Raw genomic sequence first — 25,670 nt, forward strand, 5'->3', positions numbered from 1 at the left:
TAGGTCGGCCCAAGCCAAAGTAGCTGCAATTCACCGAGGCAATAAATCAGGCCCCGTAAAATGCCATTGCGGTAAATAAACTGGCGGCTTCTGACATGGCGAGCGGTGAATAAGAAGTTGTGATTCTTGCCGAAAGCCGGGAAAAGGTGGGGCGGAGGCCGGCGCCGCTTCCAGCCCGGCTCGTCCCGCAGCGGGGCTGGGCGCCGCGCACCCCAACGGCGGCCGCGCGGTGGGCCCCGGCCGCAGAGCCCCGCGCCGCCGCGGGGGCACCCGCCGGGCCGGCGGCACTCGGGGAGCACCAGCGGGTTTGGGGGCGAGGCGCCCGGGCTGGGAAGTAGCAGGAGGGGCAGCGCTCCTGGTAGGAAACTGCAGCCGACGGAGCGCCCAGAGCCCCGTGGTAACGCGCCAGCGGCGCGAAGCGCCCCCGAAGCCTTCGAAACGCCCAAAGGCGGCAAAAGGCCGGAGCCTGCTGCCTGCAGGCTGCTCCGAGACACGAGGAGGGGACGTGCGCCAAGCTCGGCCGGGGCTCCGCAGAGCAGCCCCAAACCGCTTGCAGATCCCCGGTGGCGGTGGTGGTGGTGGTGGGGAGGGGGGAAGATCCTTCCCCGTGCCCGGACGAAGGACGCTGTGAAGGAGACGCCACGGAAGAGCCGGCGCCGCCGCCCCGGCCGCGCGGGCCCGCCGCTTCCCGGCGCCCTTTATTGCTCGGCCTCCCGGCCCGCAGCAGCCGCCCCGACGGGGCCGCCGGCTCGCCCGCCCGGTGCCGTGGCCGTGGGGGTTTCGGCCGGCGCCTCCGCATCCCTCTCTGCCGCGGGGGCGTCGCTTTCCTGCCCCTGCGGCCGGGGGACGCCGGCGGGGCCCGGAGCGTGCGACAGGGGACCGTGCGACGAGGCTGGCCTGTCCTCGGGCGACCTGGCGGTGCCTGGGGTAAAAGCGGAGAGGTTAACGGGCCGGGTGGGGGGCACCCCGAGCAGCCCCCCACCCCGGCCCGGCCCGGCGCCGCCGCGGGGAGCACGTACCCGGTGTCAAGGCGCTCTGGGGCCGAGATGACAGGACGGCCATGTCCTGGGCGGCCCCCGGCCTGCGGGACGAGGCGCGAGATAGCTTGGCCTTCTTCTTCAGGGAGCCTGGGCGGAGGGAGAGAGGCGGGTGAGACGGGGCGGGGAGCGAGGGCCTCCGGCAGCGCGGGGTGTCCCGGGCCCCGCAGGGGCGCAGGCATGTTCCCCCTGCCCCGACTCCCGCCCGGCGCACGCGGAGACGCGGGAGCGGTAACCAGCCTCCAAGCCACGCTCTGCCGGGACGGACCCGGCGCGGGCCCCCGGTGAGCCCCGGGCGGCGGCGCGGGGCTCCCGCCGGCTCCCTCCCCAAAACCCGCCGCCGGCCTCACCGTCCTTCCCCGCGATGGCGGGCAGCCGCGTCTCCCTCCGGCCCTTGTAGACGTGGCCGTCCTGGCCCAAGAGCTCCACCTCGTCGTGCTGGAACGGGAAACGCACAGCGGCGCCAGCCCCGGCTCTGCAAACCCGGCTCGAAGCACCCGGCTGGTTTTCCGGGGCGCCAAGGAGCCGAGAGCGGTGACGCCGGGCGGAGCGGGGGTTTCCCGGTGCCCTCCCTCGAACGCTCCCGTGTCAGCCGGGGCCCAGCGGCGCTGGGCTCCGAGGCGATGCCGGGTGCTCCCGGCAGCGGGAGGGCTCCCGGCTCGCCAGGTCCCCTCCCAGCGGCGGGGCGGATTGCAGGAGGCTAATTTTAGGACACCTTGGTGCTTTCCCCCCCTCCCAGATCCCCTCGGTGGCCCAGCGGAGGAGACGTGGCCAAGCCAGGGGGCCTGCTGGCCAGCGGGAAGGCAAAAACAGCCTCCAGCTCGTGCAGGGAGACGGAAGCACCATCCCATTTCCCACCCGCCGCTCGGCAGATCTGGCAGCGGCTCCGTCCTGAGGGACGGGGAAGCCGGGCTTTGCTGTGCCACGGTTACTGCTCCAGGCAGAGCTGCCATCGAGAAATTCTCTCTCTGCTCCACAGCCTCAGGAAGGCGACAGAAACTCCTGGGCACCCCCAAACAAGTCTTAATCTCTGTGCTGCTAACGACCCGGCCTGTGCAACGAGCAGGGTGCAGGAATCGGTGACACGGAGCAGGTGCTGCGTTAGGGAACGCGCCCGGCCGGTCGAGCACCGAGAGCTGGGATCCGGCCCCTCACGGGCGCCTCCCCGGGCCGGGCTGGGCTGAGCCGAGCCCAGGCTCCGCGCTGCGCGCCCCGCCGGGCTCCTCTGCGTCCCGTCCGAAAGGGCACGGGCTGCTTTCACGTGGATGTCTGGCTGAGACCAGACACAACTCAGCACACGTGCGTGTCTCGGTGCCCTGGATGGGCCTTGAATGGGGAGCATCAGCCCGGCCCCAAAAACTTTAAGGATGGAGTCGAAACAGCCGGTGGTTCGGTACTCTGCCAGAGCGGGGGCTGCCCCGGCGTCTCCCCGGTACGACCGCACAGTGGGAACGTGCCGGACCTCCCCCCCCCCCGCCAGTCGCCAGACCCTACCTTCATCAGCGTGAGCACGGGGCCGGCCTCGAGCTGTGCCGGGACGCAGCGCGCGAGGTGCTGGAGGCGGGCGCAGCGCTGCAGCGGGTGGGTGAGGGTGTGCCGGCCCCCGCAGTGCCGCGGCACGCTCAGGTACCCGCACTCGGCCGCCCGCTCGCTGTGGGACGGGGCACGGCGGGGCTCAGCGCCCACGGGCCGGGCCCCGGGGGTGCTTTTCCCACAGCGGGTACGTCCCTCTCAGGGCCGCCCTCCTACCGTCGGTGCACGGGGCCGAGGCACGGCAGCTGCAGCAGGTCCCTGATCGTTTCGGGGCTGGCTCTCGCGCTGCCGCCGTAGTGGAGCTGCACTTTCTCCATGTCCCTGGTCATCTGGTCGTGGGCGCAGCGCAGGCTCCGCGTGCCCCGCTCCAGCAGGAGAGCGTCGAGGGGCGAGTGAGGCCCGGCCGGGCCCGAGCGCAGGCTGGGGGGAAGGAAGAGCCGTGACTGCGTGGCTGGGGCGGGGGGTGATGGGGACCGAGCCGCGGGGGAGCCGCAGCGGCAGTGGGGGCACCGGTGGGATCCACCCGCCCAGACACAGCAGGTGCCCCCGTTGCCTGTGCAGGAGACACGAGGCCGGGGGAGCGGAGCTGCCTCTGCAGTGCGGCGTAGTTCTTAATTTGGGGGACTCGTTTCACACGAGGCACCTCCTGCCCCAGGCTGGGGCAGCTGGGGTCAGGTTGAGACCGGACGCAACTCATCACATGCAGCTTCAGTGCCCTTGAGCCGGAGAATTGGGCCAGGCGGGGCGCAGGGGGACACCCGGGAGCAGGGCTCTAGCACCACCCCGATGACTTGGGCAAGCACCCAGCGGGGTAAGGGCAGGGGGGGCAGCGCTCGTGGCCCCCGTGAACCCCTGCGGCCCGAGGAGACGGGCACGGGCCGTGCCGCACCCCGGCTGGCTGCACCCGGGGCACGGGGACGGGCGCCCTTTCCCCGCGCCCGCCCCACTGCCCCTGCCCCTACCTGCGGCCGTGCTGCCGTATCTGCTCCAGCTCGAAGACGGTGTGGGGACGCACTGAGTGGCGCGAGGGTAACGCCGGCATGGACGGGATGGCCAGGACGTGCCTGCGGAGCGCAGGAGCCCCACGTCGGCTGAGGAACAACCCGCTCTAGGGCTCAGCACCGGCAGAGAGAGACCCCGGCCCCCTCCTTGGAAAGGACCCGGTTCCCAGGCCGTGGCAGCGTCTGTCCGCCCAGGCTCTCCCACCCGGCCGCTGCCTCCGCGGTGGAGGTCAGCACCGGCCGCTCTGCTCCCCGCGGAGTCGAGCGAGCTGTGGTGGGAGCTCTGTGTGCCAAGGAAGGGGGTGGCAGGAAACCTGCAGGCTTGAAACCCAGCTCGTAGCAGCTCCTGCCCATTCTGCCGTCCCAGCGATGCTCCTGCCTGTTCAGCCCCCCCTCAGCCTGGCCCAGACACCTTATTCCAGCAAGTCCAGCAAGGCTGAGCGGGGACGAGACAGCAGGAGACACCCTAACCAGGCACCTGGCACTCATCCATGCCCATCTCTCTTTCCCCATCACTCGCCTGGACCCTGCGCTTCCAGGGGTACTCACGGGCTAGGCACCAGCACGTTGAGGGACCTGTCGCAGGACACACAGTGGAAATGAGCCAGCAGCTGCCTGCGGAGGAGAAAATGGCTTGGTGAGCTCCTGGCAAGCGGGACCGAGCCCTGCTAGCACAGAGACAGCATAGAAAGGGGCTCAGAGGCAGGAGCAAAGTTTCTCGAGAGCTGTGGCCTTGGCTCGTGTAACCATTGGGTTTTGAGCCTGGCTTCCCGCAGAGACCCAGCCAACGGTCTCTCCCTCCCTCCACCCTCTGACCGAGCCAGCTAATTTCAGCCCCATTTGACCAAGGTGAGAGGCCCCTAAGGCACTGAGGTGCTACAAGCTTTGCAAATCAAGGTGGTAGGATGGGGGCAAGAGGTTATTCTTGGGGAAAGCTCAACCTCGTATTAGGCACCCAAGAATCCACGAGGCAGGGGGAACACCCTCAAGAACCCCACAACTGTGGGAAACAGCTGCTGCGGGCACCTGCAACACCCCATTGCTGGGAAACCAGCAGCTATTGGGACTGACGTGGATGGAAGGAGCAATTTTCTGCAGCTCTTGCTGGGCCCCGTCGTGCCACCGCGTGTTCCTCGCACGGGGGCAAACGCGGGGACAGACAGACTCCCGGCTGGTGTAAACGCACAGCTCCGGCATGGGATTTACATCCCCCGGACAACTTCCTTCCCCCATCCCTCATAGCACCCTGACGCTGCCGGGGAGCACAGCACCCTGCTGCCCGCGCGGCGCCCCGGCACCTCGCCAGCCTCGCACCTCCTGCCTATTCTGAGCCCCGTGCGGAGGGATGAGACCTCCCTCGCAGCCTCATCCCTGTTAATCACCCCGTGCAACACTTGCACACAGGCAGCTGGCTCCGATCCTGCTGGTAACGTGCCTGGGAACCAGGCTGGGGCTTACTGTGGGGCAGGCTGCAGTGCTCCATGCCTGAAGGGCAGCAGGGGACAAGCCCTGTGCCCAGAGGCTTGGAACAGCTTTTGTCACCTGAAAAACTGATGAAATTTGTCAGGGGGGATGTGCAAAGACACCCGGCATCTCCATCCTGAGCCGAGGGGGAGCGGGGTCAGGCTGGCAAGGAGCAGGCGAGCGGCACCTCTGCAGCTGCCCCATCATTTCACGATGAGGATGCAGCCGCGGTTCGGTTGCTGCCGCCGCAGGAGACATGACCACCGTCAGGGTGGTTTGCTTCAGTTCCTGCCCTCCTCTTCTTGAGGAGGTTCGGCGACAGCCAGCGTTCAGGCAACATGCCCGTGCGTGGGCCGGGGAAGAGGGCTCGGGGCGGTCGGATCCTATCTGCGCCTTGCCTAAGCCCCGCGCCTCGCCAGGCTGGCGGGCCGGATCCAGCAAGCAGGGCTCAGCAGGACCGGCCGGTTGGCGTCTCTACGCCGTCCCTGCGTGGACATGCCCCACGGCTCCCTCTCCCCACCTTGCACTGTGGGAACGGCACGGCGTTGCTGGCAGAGGCAAACCCCGATCAACCCCCCACCCCCTTCCGGGGGGTTGCCTTGAGCTCCAGAACTCTTCTCCTCAGGTCTCAAAGCATCTGCAAGCACTAGCACATCTCTGAGTGACTTGGGTTGCAGCTAATGGGGTAAACTGAGGCAGCATGGCCACTTAAGGGCTGCTTTTCTGCAGCATGCAACAAAACAGGGCAAGAAAGGCACAAACTTTGAGTCCATCTTCCCCTTTGTGATTGCACCGCGCAGTTTTGCTCTTGCTCTCAAGCAGCAGCAAAGCCTCCGCCTCTCTCAGCCCAGCACCGCAGTGTCTGGCCTCTCTCCCCTCCAAACCGGGCTTACTGCTGCTCAGGATTTCATCGCTACACTTACACAACGAGTTTTTCCATGGCTGCCCTGGGGGCTCAGCCAGCTGCTCGCCTCAGCGCCTCCGGCCGTGCTGCACCCGTACGCCTGTGTTGGGAGCACAGCCGCCACGGAGAGCCCCCGGCAGAGCACGGCACACAACGCACACGCGCTCACACCTGCTCTCCGTCCCGGGCCTCACGCTGATTTCTACACCGCAGCGGCATTAATTACACCCTGCACGTTTCCAGGAGGGCACGTCACAACCGAGCTCCACACCGCTGTGGATTGCATCCCTGCCTGGGGGAGCGAACGGCCTTCCCTCGCCCTCATCCTCACCCGAGAAAGCCTTTGCACCCATGCCACAATTTTGGCTTGGGAGAGGACTGCCCTGCAGGGTGCCGGAGATGCCCCTCACGGCACAGCCAGTGCTGTGCAGCAAAACAGTGCCCGTTCTCATGTCCTTGCTTCAACAGCAGCCGCGCCAATGCACACCACCTCCGCAGGAGGCTGTAATGCTTTAATGCCGCTGCTGCAACACTGCAATAGCTGCAGGCCTTTTTCCTTAAAACTGAGGGCGTGAGCATTATGCTAAAACAACTGGGAACCTGTTGCTCGCTACTGGTTTGAGAAGATGAGCCAGAGCAAGGAAGGCCCAGCCATTACGTTAGCATCATTATTGCATTAAACTCATTAAATTGGTTCAGCTCCAGGGTGGAACAAACCCCTGGGGACACGGTCCAAGGCAGGGATGAAACGCGCATGGGCGTGAGCTCGCTCGCTTTAATCTAGTGAGTTCAAGGCTGGGGAGCAGCGAGCCAGCGGGGGTTTCAGCCTGCCCGGGATCCTGTCCCAGCAGCTCAGCCCCTGCCCAGGCCAGCCAAAGGGCTCCAGCAAGGTGGGTCCAGGGGCAGCTGAGCCTCGACCGCAGCATGGCCACTGCAGGAGCTTGCGGCAAGCCCTGGAGGCAACCTGCTGTTGCAAGCACCCCTCGGCCCCGCTCCCAGTATACGTACTTCCTAATTCCAGCTGCATCATCAGCCTCCAGCCGCGGCGCCTTCTCCTGGAGCTGCTTCAGGAGGTTCTTCCAGCGCTCCTCCAGCCGCTGGCGGAACGGCGTCAGCTCCAGGCGGTCCAGCTGCGGACAGGACAGGACCTCAGTGAGCCACCCACAACCTGCACCGCTGGCTGCACCGCCACCGCCCCCAAGGCTTTGGAGGGATCGGGAAGGGAGCTGCAAGTGGGTGGTTGCCGCAGAGCCCTGAGGTACGGTGCTCTGTTCTTGTGGATGAGGCTGCAAGGCCCTGGAGGAGCCCGCCTCGTGCAGCCGATGAACCAAGTTATTCCCCTGGGCTTGCTTGGTGTTGGCCCTACCAACATGGTTGAGTGCAGCCAATGTGGTGGAAGCAGGGACCTGCATGAGTGGGACACTGGGACGCCCCCCAGACAATTTGTAGAGGGGTCTACAGGGGGTGAAAGGCAACCAAGTGAGCTGCTGGTGCCTTTTCTTCTGCGGGAAGCCCTTCTAGCCTCTTGCTAATGGGGTTAACAGCTTTTTGAGGCAGAACAGATACCTCCAAAAAAGCTAGCAGGAGGGCACATTGCAGGAAAAAGCATTCTGGCTCTGCGTGGTGCAAATCCCAAAGCAAAGGGATGTGGTAGAATAGGAGGCAAGGTTGAGAGTAGTCCATCTGCTTACAAGGGCAGGAAAATGGGAACCAGGTCATGCACAAAGCACCAGCACTTCTGGTAGAAACAGCATGTGGCCCTGGTACAAACCCAGTAGAGGCTTTTCCTCTGCAAGGGCTGGCAGGAGGCTGCCCCTCAGCCCCGCTTTACCTTGGAGTCCATCTCTTCAACGAGCTTTTGCTGGATCTGTTGCCAGTCCTGCTCCTGACCCGTGATTCTGTCCAGCATGTCCTGAATCATTTTATTCAGGTGCTCCATGGTTGCATCAAACTGAATGCGATTGACTTTGCCAGCCAGGGCAACTTTATCTGCTTTCTAGCAAAGAGGAAAGAAAGGAGAGCAATGGAGAAGGCACTGAGGCAAAAAGGAAAGTGCAGAATTGCAGTGCCTGGCAGAGAATGGTGTGTCCCAGCCTTTCCCTCTTCCACCTTTTCCTCGCAGGGCTGGCCCTGCCCTAGGGCACTCCAAAGTGCTGTAGACAGTGGTGAGTCCAAACGTGCCACAGGCACACGGGCCGACTCACTGCTCCTCCTCTGCGGGGTTAGTGCCACCACTGCCTGCCCAAGGGAGGCATGGCACGGTGAAGCGACTTAGCGAGGGACCTGAAGAAGGTCTGGAAATCCCCTCCCCTGCCTCCTCTCCATGTAGCCTCCATGCTGAGCACCCAAGGGACCATGTGCATTTGTCATAGTGCCTATGACCACCTTGACTGGCACTAGGTCCTTTTGACATCTTACCTCATTGATTTCTGTCACCAAATCCTCCTTGTCTGCTTTCTCCTTTTCCAACTTCTCCAGAGACTGGAACAGAGCCTTTAAACATGGAAGACACACAAAGATAAAGCCCAGCCATGGCATTAGAGGGCCTAGGGTCTGTCTGGAAGATGCTCCTGTCTAGAGGGGGCTGATACCACCCACCTCAATATCTTTCTGCTTCTGGCGATGGTCATCCACGAGATCCCCTGTGATAGAGTTAAGCTTCTCACAATCCTCTTGCACCTGCAGAATGGTGGCCTGGATATGCTTCAGAAGTACCTCATCCTGCTTCATGGAGGGAGACAACAACGCAGTGCTGTGTGACAGGTTCCTCGCTGCCGCACAGCGAGAACCAGGCAGGCCTGACATGGGGCAGAGGGTCTGATCCCTACAAATCACCTAACATTTAGTACAAGCACCACTCACTCCATGGCTTCCAACCCAGTGACCACCAGGCCAGGCGCTTCCCTGTCTGCCTGGAGCTGTGGACATGGGTCACACTGAGGCACAGAACATGCTGCCAACGTCACCCCCGTGGCAAAGACTTTAGCAGCCTGAATGGGAGTGTTGTTCTCCCTGCAACTTCTCCTGCCACCCAAACACAAATGCCTCCGGATCATGGCTCCTTAGAAATCAGCTCAAGGGAGGATTTTTGTCTCTGGGTCACCAGCTGGGGACCCGAGGCACTGAAATCCGTAAGGAACTGTGGAGGAAGAGGATGCCAGTATCCAGCTTAGCCCACGTAGCATCCACACTAGCCTAAGACTAGGATGGTCAGCATGGCACTGGCACGTCTGCATGGCGCAATGGGTGGCACCGCTGGAGCCTGATGCTCCCGGAGGTGCAATTTGGACCAGACCCACATTTCTCAGCCTGTGACCATGAGCAATTGGTGACACCAGGACATTTGACCTGAGGCTTCAGTGACAAACACCCAGATGTGAAGCAGCTTGGGGAGCAGTGAGCAGCTCCCCTGTGGAAAAACAAAAAAAGATCAACACTGCCCAAGGCACCTGGCATCCCCTTCCAAGCCATCTGCTACTCCCTGCTCGCATATCCCTACCTGGCTCCTTGCTGGCAGCTGCCTCGCTGCCTTGATCTCTGCCTGCCGTGCCATGAAGGAGTCAACCAAGTGCTGGAGCTGCTCGTAGCGCTGGAAGAGCTGCCTGACCTGCTCGCTGACGTCTAGGCTGCAGGCCGGGCACGTGGCCTGCGCCTCCTCTTGCCTCAACTCCGGGTTCGCTGGCACACTCATCGACAGCAAGGCTGAAGACGAGGCCATCATGTTCTCCATGACAGACCTCAGCTTGTCCAGCTGGAGCAAGGGGAGAGGGAATTGGCTTTGAGATGGGATGGAGGCGGCCAATGAGCCCGGCTGCTGCTGACCCAGTGCCAGTGGCAGACAGAGCAGTCTAGCGGGTTGAAACAAGGATGTGGGAGGACGCTGAGACGCTGATGGGAACACAGCCTCCTCGTCCCCCAACCTGCTCCTGCAGATGGTCAGCCACATCAGTCACTGACTGCTCCAGTTTGGCTTTGGCTCCATCCTGTTTCTCTCTCAGCTCCTTCAGCTCCTTCTCTATCTCTTGCACCATGGACCTAGCCAGTGACACAACACGGGTGATAAGCCGGGTCATGTCAGATAAGGGCACAGAGATACCCACCCTGAGCCCAGAGCGGTGCGGCTCCACCAGCCCAGCCACAACCTGCAGCTCTGGCACCCCTGAGCACCCAGAGCCCAGCCAGGATCCAGGCAGCACCTGCCACTTCAGGGTCCAGCTCACCCACCTCCCTTGTGCCCAGGGCTCCCTTCCAGGCCCAAGGGCAAGTCAAGGGCAGGGTACAGGGAACCTCTGGCTTTCTTTTACCTGAGACAACCTAACTGCAGGTTTATCTGATTGGTGCCCTCTGCCTTCTGGTCTGCTCCTGCCAGTGCCATCCTTTCGATGATGTTCTGCAGCTGTTTGATCTGGGAACAGTGTTAGGGTGCAGAGTCAAGGTGCTGAGCCCATGTTCCCTGTGATGGTGGCTTGGATGCCCCCTCCCTGCCCATCCTCCTCCCTCCCCTGTCCAAGGCCTCAAGCAGCGCTGGCACCAACGGATATCACCATGGTCTTCTCGGGGCCTGATTGCCACCTTCTCCTGTGTGCAGCAGTCCTGCACTCAGCTCCCTGCTTTAAGGGCCATGGCCACTGCCAGCCCCACAGAAACGACTCAGAGTGGTTTCCATCCCTTAGAAACCTCCACAATCTAGGTCTGAACTTCCTTCCAACTATCTGCTCACCTGCCCTGCCACAGCCAGGCCTTCCACCATCATGACTGACATCCCCACTCTGCGGAATGCTCACAGCTGAGCAGACAGGGTTGGCAGTGGCATCATTGTCCCCTCACCTTTGCCTTTTCACCTTGCAGGTCACTGGCCACGGTCTGCAGAGAAGCCACCTGGCCTAGGATGTCATCCAGGATGCGTGGGCTGCTCTTCTGCTCTAGAGAGATTGACCCAAGGGAAGGTGTCACTGTTGAGAGGGTTTCACTCAGAGTCAGCCTCTGAGTGTGAGTAACCCCTGACTACACGACACACTCAGGATTTCCGAGCCACCGTGGGAGGAATTCCCCTGCCAGCTCCTCAGTTCATTCCACCAATCCCAGTAAGTACAGACATTGTTCAAACTGGGGGATTACTTTGGGGTGAGGACTCAGAGGTACCATGCGTTGAAACAATCCCAATGAGAGCAAAGGCCCAGTGGGGGAATCACGGCCCTAGGCAGAGCCCAGGAGATGGGCATCTGCCACCTGCCAGAGAGCTGCCCCAAACCTCCATGTTTGCAAAGAGCCCTGCTCCTCCCCAGGATTGCAGCCAAATAGGACATCAAGGCACTAGGGCACAGGCTCCCCACCACGTCCGACCCGCCTCACGTGTCCCTCACTGCCCGGCCCCAGGAGGGCTCCCTACCTGCCTCCATGAAGAGCAGATGCAGCTTCTCAAGCTCGGCTCGGTCGCACTTGGTCAGCTCCAGCTGGGCCACCTGCTCCTTCAAGGCTGCGTAGAGGCTGCCAAGCTGCCCGACCTGGCGGAGAGCCTCCTCCAGCTCCATGCGGCGGTCAGAGGCACCGGGCAAGCCTGCAGACTCCCTGAGCATGGCCAGCATGTCCCTCTCTTGCAAAGAGGACGTGGTCCTGGCACCTGTGCCGGAGGGGATCTCAGGCTGGCGGGCTGCTGCAGTAGAGTCTGCTGTTGGAGGGCCATGCTGGGCTGTAGGGAAGCCTGCTGGGGCACGCTGCGTGCTGGGCAAAGCCTCACGACCCTCCTCAGGGCTCACAGCATCAGTCTGTGCTCCTGGAGCACCAAGTCTGGCTTCAGCGGGGATCCTCTGAGTGTCAGAAAGGCTGGATCTGCTGCTAAAGGGTCTTGGCTGAATGTCTGCACCTCCTGCTTGGACCCCTGGTGGTGCTGGCTGTGTCCCTGGTATGGTGGCCCCAGAGCCAGGAGACCCTGGCTGTGTTCCTGCAGTGGTGGCCTGGGTGCCAGGGGACCCTGCCTGTGCCCCTGGGATGGTGGTCCCAGTGCCAGGGAACCCCGGCTGTGTTCCTGCAATGGTGGCCTGGGTGCCAGGAGACCCTGCCTGTGCCCCTGGGATGGTGGTCCCAGTGCCAGGGAACCCCGGCTGTGTTCCTGCAATGGTGGCCTGGGTGCCAGGGGACCCCGGCTGTGTCCCTGAGACAGTGGTCCCAGTGCCAGGAGACCCTGCCTGTGCCCCTGGGATGGTGGTCCCAGTGCCAAGGGACCCCAGCTGTGTTCCTGCGATGGTGGCCTGGGTGCCAGGAGACCTTGGTTGTGCTCCTGGGATGGTGGTCTGGGTGCTTGGGGACCCTGATTGTGCTCCTGGAACAGTGGTCTGGGTGCCAGGAGACCCTGGTTGTGCTCCTGGGACGGTGGCCTGGGTGCCAGGAGACCCTTGCTGTCCCCCTGGGACAGTAGTCCCAGTGCCAGGGGACCCTGCTTGTGTCCCTGGGGTGCTGGCACCAGCATCAGAAATCCTTGTCCCTTCTGTGGAAGGGCCTGTCCAGGTAGCTGGCGCTCCTGGCATCCCTGCTCGTGTCCCCAGGGTGTCAGGCTGCATCCCTGGAGTCCCCTCTCTGGGGCTGGGCTGGATTCCCGAGGCCCTGGCAGCCGCTCCGGGGCGCTCGCCATGGAAGGAGTGGCCCTTTGTGACCTCCTGGAAACACAAGGAAAAAGGAAGCAAGGTTACGGGCAGGCTCCAACCCACAGCAACGCTGGCTGTGAGGGCAGCTCCCACCTTGTGCTGGGCCGAGCCCTCAGCTCCAGCTCAGACAGAGCCAAACTCAGCAGCACACGAGTATTTCGTGAGAACCCCAAGGCCAGTAGGTGCTCCAGGAGATCCAAAAATACCCTACTGAATCCATCTTACAGGATGGCAAACCATTTTTTCCTCTAGTAATGGGATCGGACCCACTGGACCAGACCCATTTCTCCACCCACGGGTTTCAGGAGCAGCAGCCCTAGGTGGGATTTGAAAAATGCAGAGTTCCTGGTACCTTGTGGTGCCGATGCCAGCATCGCTCCCAAGCACCCTGGAGCATGCCAGCTCCTGACCACTGAGCCCCTGATAACAGGGTAGCGAGTGGGTATCCTGCCTGATGCCAAGGAAGAACATGGGTGTTACATGGTCACCTCCAAGGTATCTGCTGCTTGCTGGCCATGAGCAGGCTATCATGGCTTGTCAATGCAGCTAGGCCTTCAGGGGGATAATAGTGCCTCCTGCTCTAAATGTGGCCTTTTCTGAGCAGAAAACACACTGAAACCATAAATTAGGAACAGAAGAGCTGTCCTGCACCCATCTACGCCTGCATCCTGTCTCTGCAACATGTGGGGAAGAGCAGGACAAGTGCCTAGCGAAGCCTTCACCAAAACGCTCCGGAGACGTGTGTATCACAGCCCCAGCTGGATTTGTCTCCTGCAACGGCATCCAGCTGCTTTTTGGCACATGTAAACATTTAATACATGCACTAGCCTGCAGGGAGGAGCTTCACAGCTGTGTGGCAGACAAAAACTGCCTCCAGCTGCTGCTCCAAACCCCCCCAACAGTGTTGCTCAGCTCCATTCAGGATCATACCCTGATGCCAGGAGATTGCTCTCCTGGAGGAGCCAGGGAAGGGAGAAGCAGAAGAGGGGAAGCTGTTGGCACCAGCAAAGCTCCTGTTTGCAAAGCGAGTGACAGCACAGGGATGCATGCCACCACGCAGCCGCGCTCACGGACATACCATGTCCCTGTCTGGCCTCGCCTGGTCGTGGAGCAGGCTCCGCAGCTGGTCAGTGGCATCCTGGGCTGTCACCTGGAGAGAGGTAAGGAGAGAGAAGCCAAGTAAAACAGGTGAGCAGAGGGAGGTGGATTTAAAGGGGACATCTGCAAATTAACTCAGGCACAAAACAGAGACACCATACAAGGATGTGCCTGGGGGAACGGAGCTATGTTACACTGGGGAGATCCTTATCCCCCTCCTTCCCAGCATCCACATGTTGCTTTAATTTTTTTAAAAAATACATTAACATCCCTTTGGTCAATACATGCAGGAAGGGCTCTGCACATAGTCCCAGCTGGACCAGGACGTGGTGGTGAGGAGGTAACCACTGGCAGCAGTCCCGTCTCTGCCCCCTCCCAGCAGTGCCAGATCCCACAGGGTAAGTCAGCGTCGATGGACAGATGGACACGGGCTCCAGCGCTAGCCCAGGTGGGTGAGTGCTCACGCTCTCCCCCAGGCCTGGCAGGGGCGTTCAGGCCAAGCTCGAGCTGACACCAGCCTCTGAGTCCTCCCTGCTTGGCAGTGCAGGGGCCGGCTTCTCCTCCCAGCCATGTCCTCCAAGACTGGCAGGGGAGGTGATTCTGGCTCCTGCTGCAGCATCCTCACATGGGGGGACATCCCTTTCCAAAACGCTCCCGTGGGGCTAGGCCACGCGTAGTAGTGGAGCTACACGGAAAGGCATAGGGACGGAGAAACCGGCTCAGCCCCATCCCGCAGGCACCAGCATTGGCTCACCGAGCCAAGCAGCTCCTTGATCTTTTGGATGTCCTCCTCCATATGGAGCTGGTTTGCCTTCACCCCACTCATCTCGGTGAGAAGATCCTGGAAGAGAGCCATGGCCTGGAAGGGAGAAGAGGTGGCATGAGCCCAGCGAGGCCGCTTGGGAGGCAGCTAGGCTGCGTGAGGAAGGCAACAGCATTGCTCTCTCCCAGTACTGGCCCCTTTACCCCCTTGCTTCTGTTTGCAGAAAGCAAGGAGGTAACAGGGGCATCCAACCGGCTCTGCCAAGGCTGGTCGATGCTGGGATTTATCCCATCCTCAATGGCTGACGGCAGGGAGAGAGGACAGCAGCTTCCCAGTGACACCAGCACCCTTCCTGGGGGAGCTGGGCACCAGCAGGGGCCGTTGCACAAGCCACATCAGCAGGGACAAATCCAGACCTGCCTGCCTGTGCCAGGCTGCAACGCAAGGCTGCGGAAGCTAATCCGAAGGGCAAAGAGACTCTGCCACCCCTTCGAACACAGCCTGCTGGGGATAGCTCTGCAACCACATCCACTGAAGCAAGGAGAGATCAAGCATGGACGTGCTCCAAGGCCAGGCAAGTGTGGAGAGCTGCCTGCTCCATGCCAGGGCCTCCCCGGGGTCATGTCCTCTGCTTTGGGGACAACCTCTGCACAGCTGCAGCACCAGTGTTTTCCTCCAGATATACCAGCCCATAGCATGGCATCTTGCTAAGGTCTTGATCTGCTGCTGCAGGCCCAAGGCCACAACTGTGACCCAAGAGCCCTTCCTGAGGCTTAGCTGTCTTCCTCTGTCTGATCCCCATCCTGGCGCCACTGACTCACTCAATGGCACCTTCTACCTCCCATAGAAGCATTCCAAGTTGGGCCTAAATGGGGTAGATTTTCTTCATATTGTACCACAAGCAGCAGAGGCAAGCGAGCACACTCAGGCTGGAGAAAGAGCACTTGTGGCCTCATTTGTAGCTTCATGACACTCATGCCATGTCCTACATAGCTCAACAAGGAAAGGGTTTGGCTACAGGCCCACTGGGAAGGGAGGAAACCACCAGCCCAGGGCTAAGTAGTGATGGACACCAGCTTGGTGGGGCAACAGTGGTGGTGGTGGCATTGGAAACCCACCAGAGAGGGCAACCTTAGGAGAATATCCACCTTGGATATCAAAGGGGATCCTCCGGCAACGCACGGGTATTCTTTTTGGGAGATTAGGACCATCAAGTGCTCACTGAGCCTCTCAATAACCCCAAAAATGGACCAGGTACACTGCCTGCCTGTAGGTTACAGGGGAAATGGAGGGAAGGAGAGAGTGGCCAGGGCTGAATCTTCAGAGATACTGAGAAACCTGCCCCTGGGTATGAATGGGACCTACATGCACTTGGCGCTTTTAAGAAAGAACTGGATCAAATCCATAAGGACTCTCTAAAGGTAACACAGGAAGGACATGGTGCAACTGGAAGCGGCATTTTGATCCCAGCTCTTCCTCCCTGAAATTCCACCCGGTTCCCTCAGCAAAGCCCAACACAACTCGCAACACTGGGCAATCTCAGATTTCACCACTGCTGCGAAGATCGTTTACCAAGGAGCATAATAGCTCCAAGGACTTGGAGGCAGGCTTGGCCACGGCTAGGCAGGAGAGAGGAGGGATGAACTTAAGTAGGGCCCGTTACCAAAACTATGACAGACATCGAGCAGGGATGGGTCCTTCTCCGGCCTCAGCTCTAATTCAGTAGCAGCAATCAAGGTCTTCCTTTACTGCTGCCAGAGAAGTATTTCACATGGAGAAGCTTTTACAATATTCCTGCAACCAGAGATGTAACCAGAACCACCTAACAGGCTTTTCTGTTGCTGTCTGTGCTTTTCCACTGGGTCATGCCTGGAAAACGAGTTAACTCACAACCCCAGGGTAAATCTCAGCACATGAGACACATGAGAGGCAACAAGCAGGGGCCCCTGGCATTCAAAACAGTATTTCCCCTTCTTACAGTTCAGCTCTAACCTAAAATTGCTCACTGTCAAAATGCCCCATTTCCCTCCGGCTACATGTGCTAACTTAATCTTTGGGGGGCTCAAGACTTGGAAAAACTTTTGGAGCACTCTCAAGTCTTGTTAAATAACACAGGCTCTTACTGATTTCCTGAGCAACTGAGGAGCAATCTCCCCTGCCTCCTCCTTAAAAACACACGTGTTCAACTCATTGACCTGCAACAGAGCTTCAAGAAAAACTTGGTCTGTCTGTGTTATTGCCCAGCACTTCCCAGGCGAACATCCCAAACCTTTGGTCAGATGGGGACGCAGAGCCCAACGCTACATGGCGGGAGAGCTGGAGGGAGGAGGTGGCTCATCCCAAGCCCTAGAGATAAGTTGTCGACAGAGCTGCTGCTCTGGCGAGGTCTGGATTAGGCTGGGTTTTAAGGACAGTTAAACAGCAGCATAGACCGCAGAAAAAGGAGAAGTGTCTTGCGGGGATAAGAGCAGGGCAGATAAAACATGAGCTAGGGAGGAACAAGTGCCCTCGCCCTGGTGCTTTCTGGACAGCCTTGCTGCCCAGGTCCCCTTAGCAGGGGCTCCTGGAGCTCTGTTTTGAGCAAGCTTTTACCTTGGAGACGCCGCTCTCGTTAGCTTCAATCTTTTTCTTCATCTGCATCATCTGCCACATGTCGGCCACCACGGAGGTGGCTTGTGAGCTGCTCTTGGTCCTCTCCAGCAGGTCTGTCCCAGAAGGCAACTTCTCCAGGGTGGCCATTTGCTTCTCCAGTTCCTGGAGCTGCTGGCCCATGTCCTGGAGCTGGGCCTCCACCCTGACCACCTTCTTCTCCAAGCTGTCATAGAGAGGTTTCTCCTTCTCCGAGAACTGGGCCCTCTCCAGCAGAGGCCCGGGCAGAGGTTTCAGGCTCTCCTCCCGCATCTCCATCTCGACGTCCTGCAGGTTGAGGTGCTGCAGGATGGCGTGCAGCAGGCTGTGGAGGGCGTTGAAGTTGACGGCCCCGACCTCGGGCATTCCGATGGCGAGGTCCGCCAGCTCGCGCAGGCTGAGCCGGGCCATCGCGGCCTCCTCCTCCGCCAGCGGCACCTTCCCGTACTGAAAACTCGGAGCACGGCCTGGGCGGGGGGATAAAGTGTTTCAGCTCGGAGGGGGTCCGGATGGAGCCTTCCTCGCCCTCCTCCTCCTCCTCGCCACAAATCCAAGGGAAATTAGTTAAACCCCATCCAAACTGGTGGGGATCCCCTGGGGGACCCCCCCCCGGCCCCTCCTCCCCCCGGCTGGGGGTCTCCTTCCCGCCTCCCCCCCCACGGCAGGGTCCGGGCCGCCCCCAGCCCCCCCCCCACCCCGGGTCCCTCCAGGTCCCCCCCGGCCCCGCACCCCGCCGGCACCGACCGCGCCAGCCCCGCCCCGCGCTCTGGGCCCGCCCCCGCCCTCTTCCCATTGGCCGCCCGCGGCCGCTCCCCGCCGCCCCATTGGCCGCGGCCGCTGCCCACGTGCCCTTGTTTACACGCCCGCCCTCGCGGCGGTACAATGTAGCGTTCCCGGTTGCTACGCGAGGGCGCCCCTTCCTCCCGTAAATACCGTAATTGTCCGCACGCGGACAAGCACCGTAATTATCCGCCTACGCATGAATATCGTAATTTTAATATTTTCTTTCTCTCTCCTTGCGCGAAGGTGGCCGCTTGCCCCTTTCCCAGCCCAGGCTCCGTCCTGCAGCAGGCTGGTGGAGAAAAGCTAGTGTAAACACAAAGCCACAAAGATGCAAGCTCCTTGGAGGCTCCTTGGGTCGCACATCCGCCTTCCCTGCTGCTCGGAGGATACCAGGCATCGGGTTCGACAGCGAACAGAGATGGGCAGATGCAGGCAACACCCCGGGCAGAGAAACACCTGCAAGCCGGAGGGCTCCTCCTAGCCGCTTCGCAAAAACCAAGGTCCCCTGGGCCCCAGAGCACCACTCAGCTCCTTCGAACGTCTCCCCGGCCAGCAGATCCGAGCCGCCTTCCCCGACAAAGCCGTCGCAACGGAGACAAGCCAGTCGCCCGCGAACGCTCCCGCCTGCTTACAGCCCCTTTTAACGCTGCTGCTGGGCGGACTGGTGCCCGGAGGCACAACTTGTGCCAGCCAGCCCGGGCGCCCGCAGGCCCCGGCCCCGCTGCCAGCGCCGGCTCCTGCTGCCACCTCGCGTCAGGCAGGCACCCGGCCGCCCTGGGGGCACCCACACCCAAAGCACCCCGCCAGCCTCCCCGGCTGCACACCTGAACCCTGGCCCAGGCCTCGGGGAGCCGCCGTCCCACCGGCATCCCCACGCGCAGGCTGTTACTTGTCCCAACTTAATCTCAACTCCGACAACATCGCCCCAGCACGTCATCCGAGCAGGGAGGGCAGAGGGGAGCTCGCGAGCTCTGCTCCAGCAAACCTGCTTCTCTTTCGGCTCAGAAAGAGCCCTTGGAGGCACGGTGACAACAGCAACGGCCAAGCAACAAACCCCGAATTCCTCTTCCACCCGGGAGATCCTCCTGCTTCCCGTTTGCCTAGTCCCTGACCTGGAAACCCAAGGTCAGCCGGCAGGAGAAGGCGCTTGCCCAGTCTTGAGCGGGAGGAAGCAGTGATTCACACACACCTTTAAAACCAAACAGGCTTCACACACGCACAAACGTGTTAACAGCGGTAACTTCTCGCACTTAGAAGCCAGAGGCTCCAAAAACACGCAGACAGCCGAACAGCAACAACTGCGACACGTTCAGCTGAGAATTCAGAGTTTATTTGCATCCACACTTGGAGTTTCTCTACAGGTTTCTAACACACATTCACAAGCATTCCCATCACTTGCCCCAGAGAAAACAGTTGAATGGCATATTCTAGGTCAAACAGGTTTTATGAAGGCTAGGTGCTCATACCAACCACACAGCTGTCCTCACGCACTGCCCTGGACCGAAAAAGGCATGAACTTGCATGGAAGATGCGCCGCGGCTTCCTCGCATTCTTTTCCAATTTAATACTTTAAATGTAATTGGCAACGTCTATCATTTTCAAGCAGCTTAATGGAGCCCATGCTTAGAGAGATTCAACTTGAAAGGCTCAGCTCCCTTGCAGGGTGAGCTGCCTCTGCAAAGGACTAAGCCACGTGCAGAAAGAAGGAATCTGTAGGCCACACAGCATGGTTCAGTCTGAGACTTTCCATGAGGAAACGAGCTCCAGAGAGGAAGCAGTTCGACTTTATTTTTGTCTTTTTTGAGGTACCAAAAATTTGACAAGTTTCTCCCTCTCCCTCAGCCTCAGAGGTAGGAATGGTGAAAGGTTGTTGCTAACGGCATCAGCACACAGATTTCTTAGCAATTCCATCTCACTCTGAAACAAAAAAGCCACATAAGCAGGGAGAAAGAAATGCAGATAAACACATGCTTCCAGATAATCCTTGGAAGGAAAATACTCAAACACTGGGAAGACCTTTGAACCTGAGTGATCCATTAAACAAGTACTTACAAAAATAAGGAACGAGAACTTCTTTTCCCTTAAAAACCACAAAGTCAGACCATCACACAGTTTTTTAGACTATTAATATCTCTCTTCTTCAGTGAGGCACTCAAAGAATTTCAAAGGAAGGATCAGGGTAGACAGGCAGAAAGCAGTATAGATCAACTTGCTCCTTTAAAAGACACACAGTATTGGTTTTCAGGCATTAAAAATAAAGCATATAGATCTGTTGTGTGCTTTCTTTTTTCCAGACTGCAAAGACTGAATTCAAAGAGGGAGTAGAGAGATTAAGAGATGGGAACATGCACTGAGACGAGAAGCTAACCCTCTTATGAGGGATCCTAAGCCTTTACTCTGATAACCAGCAAAGCTGCCAGTTCAAAAGGTTTAAGTCTACGTACAGGGACCAATCAAGCTTTCTAGAAAGCAAACAGGACTGGCAGAAAAAGCTGTAAGACCCCTGAAAATGGCAAAGGGGCAGATTACTTTAGAAAGAGCACATCAGCACACTGTTATGGCAATGGCAAGGGCAGGATTTCAGGGCAGAATGAAGAATGAGACTAGGCTCAATGCTGATAAGAGTGGCAAACTAGATCCAAGCCAGGTTAAATCAGGCAGGTGCTATGTCCTTCTAACTCACACACACTTGTCCCAACCCACCAGTTCCCCTGGCCGTTTGTGGTCCAGTGAGTACAGGTTACCAGTTTTCCTACAAAGCAGTTAAGGATTTTGAGACATGAACATCTGTTTTCAATATTGCCAATTGCTTTTGGCTTACAATCAGGGTGGGGTTTGAAGCGAGATCAGAAGATAACTCAGCTAGGAGCTCCTGTGTAACGCTCAGGGGACCCGCACAACCCTGCGCTCATTGGTGCAGCAGTTCAACAGTTGCGAGAGCAAAATACAATCCCGTAAAAGCAAGTTTGAACACAGCAACAGCATTTGAGAAGCCCTGACATAGCTCCTGGCAGGTCTGACGAAGCAGTCTGAAGGGGACAGAAGAGCAATGCTTTTCGTATTTTTAATACTGGCTCCCAGTATGAACAGCGTGGTCCAGTACTGGCTCACAACAAGGAGACACACAGGCTTTTTTGCAAGGACTTCACATGCTTCAGTCCATCTGTTCCATAACACTTAAAATACTGTAACACATTACAACATCAGGCCTAGGAGCCACATTGTGATCATGGCTGGTGTTTCTAATACTTTGAAAATGCAATAAAACCATCCACAGCCAGAAGACCAGTTCTAGCCTTGTGTATTACTCGTGGGATTTAGCTTAAAGGTTTAATTAGTCCTGGATACCAGAGAAGACCCGACTGCTGCTCTCAGGTTCAGGCTTTCATGCACCCTCACTGGCTAAGAGACAGGACATTAGCTCTGCAAGACAAACTGCTGCCAAGGAATGTTTGTTTGCCTGGAGTTCAAGGCTCTCCCCCTTCTCACAACATCACTGCTTGCCCCTGTGCACCATTTGGATTTCAGATGCTGGAGTGGAAGAGAAGGATACAGGCAGAAGTTGAAGGATGAGTAGAACTAAACAAATGCCTGCTAGAGAGAGCCATCCATCAGCACCGTTCTCTTAAGCAATTGCCTCTGGCAGGATCTGCTCCTTACACCAGCAGGCTGGAAAAGACGATAGTTTTTACTGGAGTGTGTTAGCCTGCCTCACCAAGGGCAGAGATCACAGTTTGGGAATTCATCCTTGTATCTTCCTGGAGACAAAGCCCATCACAATTCACAAGCACTTTCTGCTGCTTTCTCAAGTGTCCCCTCCAGCCAAGGATTAGTGTCACTTGAGAAAAGAGCAAGCATGGAGTCCTGCTTCCCTGCAGAAGAAGGCTTCAAGCTGCCAAGCAAACCTATTTACAGATACAGCAGCTGCTCAGAGGGCAAAGGGTTCACAGGGAGCACCAAAAATGAAAAATCCTATGCTTTTTATTGCAGGTTCACTGTTAGTGTTTTGGAAAGCACAGTTCTGTTAGAGGCAGATATTGTTCCAGCTTCCCTTCCCCATGAGTCTGTCACAATTTTATCAACTCCAGAAATTGTGCCTGGCTTCACAGTGCAGACAAGTGTTCAAGTGAGGACCTAGGTCCTCGTGTGACTTGCCACTGAAGCACAATAATGATCCAAGGCTCACAAAATGAAAAGGCCAGCACATTAACTAGAATCTCTTGCCCTGCTGAGAGCTCCATGTGAATTTGTTGCCAACACTCAGAAATGAGGATATGACCAGCTCTTCAAATGGGTTGCCCTGAGCTGCCCTTTCTGGATGTTCCGCTAACCTGGTTTTGATGAAAGCACTTGCTATGCTGTTTAAGAGATTCGAGGCCTCTAAACTGGCAAGGGTCTGCTCTGCTGATTAGCTCTGCCAGCAGCAAGCAGTCTAGCTTAGCTGCCTAAATGAAGCATTCCCTTCTGTGCTCTCTCAGGCAGGTCACAGGCAGAAACAGAAACCCAAAGTTTATCTCCTCCTGCTCTTCACATGCAGCGATGAACATTCCCCACTCCTCTCTCATAAGCTGACAGTTGTTTTCCTTTATTTTTTGTTTTGCTTTGGTTTTTAGAGGGCAAGAGACATCACTACAAAAAAAATAAAGGAACTTAAAAACTAAACGCCTTCTTATTTCTTTCTCTCTCTCAATTAAGGTATAATCCTCCTCAGTGCCAATGGCCTCTTCTGCTCACCTATAAAGATCTGGTCTAGTTGATATAAATACATATGTTTTTTTTTCTGTTGGATCTCATGGCTCAAGTCCCTGAAAACCTTCACCCTCCCTACAAGGATAAACAGTTGTGTTATGTCTATAATTTATGGTGTTGCCTTTTCATGCATATTGCCTTCTCTTGTGGAAGCCAGGACAGGGGTGGCGTCAGATCTAGTCATCAACAGTGATGTTGCGAAAGAGATAGGCCATGGACTCCCCGTTGTGGATTCGCCGTATGGCTTCAGAGAGGATCAAACTGATATCCACAGTCTTTATCTTAGGGCACTGCAGCTTCTGTACCTCATGAGGAACCGTGTTGGTTACTACCACCTGCGGATTGCCAGAAAGGAAAGAGCATTAGCTGTGTTGCTGACATTTTCATCCTCATTTAACAGCTACCCAAGAATAACTCCACAGATGATGTGTACGTGTGACAAATACATTTGTAGTTCAGGGTGAGAGTGAGAAATCCCTGTATGTTAGGAGAAAGATAGAAAAACAAAGGGTCTCCCCAGTGGCTGTTAATCTGTCCAAGGGACTGACATAACCAACATCCTACAAGAGCTACCTCCACATGGGCCAATGGGTCCATTTAAATCACAGAACCTGACATGTTTGTTAGTAATGTTTGTTGCTAAGGGCAAGGTTTGGAATTTTATTCTAATAATACATCCAGTAGTCCATCGTCAGATGGGGGAGAGAGAGAGGTAGAAGGCCTGTTTTGTGAGAAAGCAGTCCCATACACTCAGCTGTAGTAAAGGAAGGATCCAGGCAGGGATGACTAATGTGTGTGTGCATTAGGGAGAAAATGTAGAGGAGCAGATCCGGCCTGAACAAGTACTGATTACATCCTTCTTTTACGAAGGCCCAGCTAACTAAAAGTGTCCAGTGAAACCAGTCATTTCAGAGAGATGAGCTACGAGGAGAGCAGAGGAGAACCTCAGCTTCCAGTCAGAACAGCTAGTGCCTTAAGCCAACCCATCCACCAGAGCTAGTCCTTCCTCCTCACTCCAGAAAGTGGGCACACCTCATCGATGGAGGATTCCTCTATGAGACGGGGGGCATCTGCAGACAGGAGCCCGTGAGTAGCCATCACAAATATCTTATAGGCTCCTCGCTCTTTCAGGATCTCTGCAGCAGCTACAAAGCTCTCCACATCATCGATGATGTCATCCTGAAAAGAGACAGAAATAGTACCAGAACTAGAAATACACCATGCCTGCGGGGCAGCAGCGGATCTGCAAGTATTGCAGCTGTAGCCACGCATGCAACAGAAGAAAATACTCTGGCTACCTCAGCTGCTATTGAGATGCAAGAAGCAGTCACATACAAAGCTAAGCCTGTGGATGCCTCTTCACTTATTTACAGACTTCCCCCAAGGCACAACACAAAGATGTTGTGTCTTGGAAATAACTTAGCCCCTGCACACACACACACAAACAGAGCTTATCTTCAGTAAGGCATTTTTCTTCTTGGCAATAATAGCTGCATGTTGATCACTTACACTGCAGCATGCCAGAGAATGAGAACCTCAGCAAGATTTTTACACTTCAGGGTATTTCTCTGTATTTCCTGGATTTGTTGAATATTTGTGGATTCAAGGGGGTATGAGATTTTGGGATTAACAGGAACAAAGTGTGAAGAGTTTTCAACAGGAAGTTGAAATACTCAGCCAAAGTCACCAGCAGAAGTGGAGAAAACAGAGGCAACAATCATGTTTCCACCCCACACCAGCAGTCCTACCTACCCTTTGGAATAAAGCAGTTAAAAAGAAAGATGCTGGGAGGAAGCCACCCCCACCCACTCCTCTCCATCACATTCATACCACAATGATGGCAATTCTTCCTCCAACGTCTCCAACCACAGTTATTGGTGGTTTCTCCTTGGCCATCATCACTAAAGTAAAAAAAAAAAAAAAAAAAGAAAAAGCAGGTCAGTTAGCCTTCACTCAAACCAGGACACTTCCACTGTATAAGAGGCCAACCCCTTCCTAACTGCAACTTGTACTGATGCACAAATAAAGATGTATGCACCGCACTATCTTGAGATGTAACCAAGTGGATAAATCCCGTTTTAACCATCATTTTCCTTCTTAAATAAGTAGCACTGCAGCTTCAAACTACGCTCTCAGTTTCTTCAGTACTGACCCTCGAGGCATCAAGCAGACCCAATACCTAAGAGTCCCCTACGCAAAGAGGGCTACAATGCAGCAACTAGTCTAAGTGAAATGTCAGTGGCTCTTTCCCCTCTGTGGTTGTGCTCCAAAACAGGACTTGAAAAAGGGGTGTCCCATGACTGGGAACAACAAATAGGCTTCTCCCTGCAACACCTCTCAAAGGGCTTATGCTTTACAAGATGTAGGTTCTGTTGGCCTCACTAAATCACATGAACGATTTGAGACTTGGACTACAGCTTCCTTGCTATCTCTCATATCGCAGAATGCTCAAGGATCTTTCAGAGCGCTTGAGGCCCTTAATGCCTGCACAGACAAGTAACACTTAAGGGAAACTGCAGAAACAAAGTCTGCTGGGAATCTTTTGAATTGCATTAATCAAGGAGAAGGACAAAATCCAGTTCATGCTCAGTGCTACAAGCTCAATACGACTAGCAATTCGAAGCAGAAGTACACGCTGGTGAACTGTGCTAGCTGACACACAGTAAAGAGATCTACCAGGAATTCTACTGCCTCCCAACTGTATTTTTGCACTGACACGGGTCATGCAAAAACTACACGTGTAACAAGCTTTATTTGTACTATGGGAAATCAGCAGCAATCCAGAAAAAAAATATGGAGACAACTAGGATGCACTGAGAGCGTTCAGACGTGACAATGTTCAGCCCCCCGCCAAAGAGCAGTTAGTCTACGACACCGGACGGGGACTTGCTGTCAATAAGCCAAGACTCTCACTTGCCAGAATGCCCTAGCTCATAAAATGGATGTGGTACAGAAACTCCCAGCATGGCAAGAATATAGTGGGGGGTATATGCATTTCACTAGAGGATAATCCGGGCTGAACTAACCACTGAAGCAAAGGGAAAGCTCTAGCACTTTGTAACACTGGGC

At 57.1% G+C, this 25,670-nt stretch overlaps 2 protein-coding genes across 7 annotated transcripts in view; both read right to left on the minus strand.

Moving 5' to 3' along the window:
- Positions 1-278: 278 nt before the first annotated feature.
- On the minus strand, positions 279-18,104 carry QRICH2 (glutamine rich 2). 2 transcript variants are annotated; one of them, XM_062591897.1, is made up of 20 exons: positions 18,047-18,104; positions 17,034-17,536; positions 14,433-14,537; positions 13,659-13,730; positions 11,329-12,592; positions 10,767-10,861; positions 10,244-10,344; positions 9,860-9,974; positions 9,439-9,690; positions 8,538-8,663; positions 8,358-8,432; positions 7,771-7,935; positions 6,948-7,069; positions 4,121-4,186; positions 3,533-3,634; positions 2,787-2,990; positions 2,532-2,688; positions 1,388-1,475; positions 1,020-1,127; positions 279-922 (listed from the first exon to the last, which is right to left on the minus strand). In XM_062591897.1, exons 1-20 carry the CDS (start codon positions 18,048-18,050, stop codon positions 699-701), a joined length of 3,948 nt encoding a protein of 1,315 aa, XP_062447881.1. In that variant the 5' UTR covers positions 18,051-18,104; the 3' UTR covers positions 279-698. The 2 variants fall into 2 exon arrangements, with proteins under 2 accessions (XP_062447881.1, XP_062447882.1); XM_062591898.1 differs by lacking the exon at positions 14,433-14,537.
- A 1,056-nt stretch (positions 18,105-19,160) lies between these two features.
- PRPSAP1 (phosphoribosyl pyrophosphate synthetase associated protein 1) overlaps positions 19,161-25,670 on the minus strand; it is a 31,394-nt gene continuing 24,884 nt past the window's right edge. For all 5 annotated transcript variants that reach the window (XM_062591977.1, XM_062591976.1, XM_062591978.1 and 2 more), the window contains 3 exons: positions 24,432-24,502; positions 23,634-23,780; positions 19,161-22,936 (listed from right to left, as the gene is read on the minus strand). In XM_062591977.1, the coding sequence (XP_062447961.1) occupies positions 22,778-22,936; positions 23,634-23,780; positions 24,432-24,502 (377 nt within the window). In that variant the 3' untranslated portion in view covers positions 19,161-22,777. The remainder of the gene's footprint in view (positions 22,937-23,633; positions 23,781-24,431; positions 24,503-25,670) is intronic.

The sequence above is a fragment of the Rhea pennata genome, chromosome 19 (assembly GCF_028389875.1).
Source record: "Rhea pennata isolate bPtePen1 chromosome 19, bPtePen1.pri, whole genome shotgun sequence".
Classification (NCBI taxonomy): domain Eukaryota; kingdom Metazoa; phylum Chordata; class Aves; order Rheiformes; family Rheidae; genus Rhea; species Rhea pennata.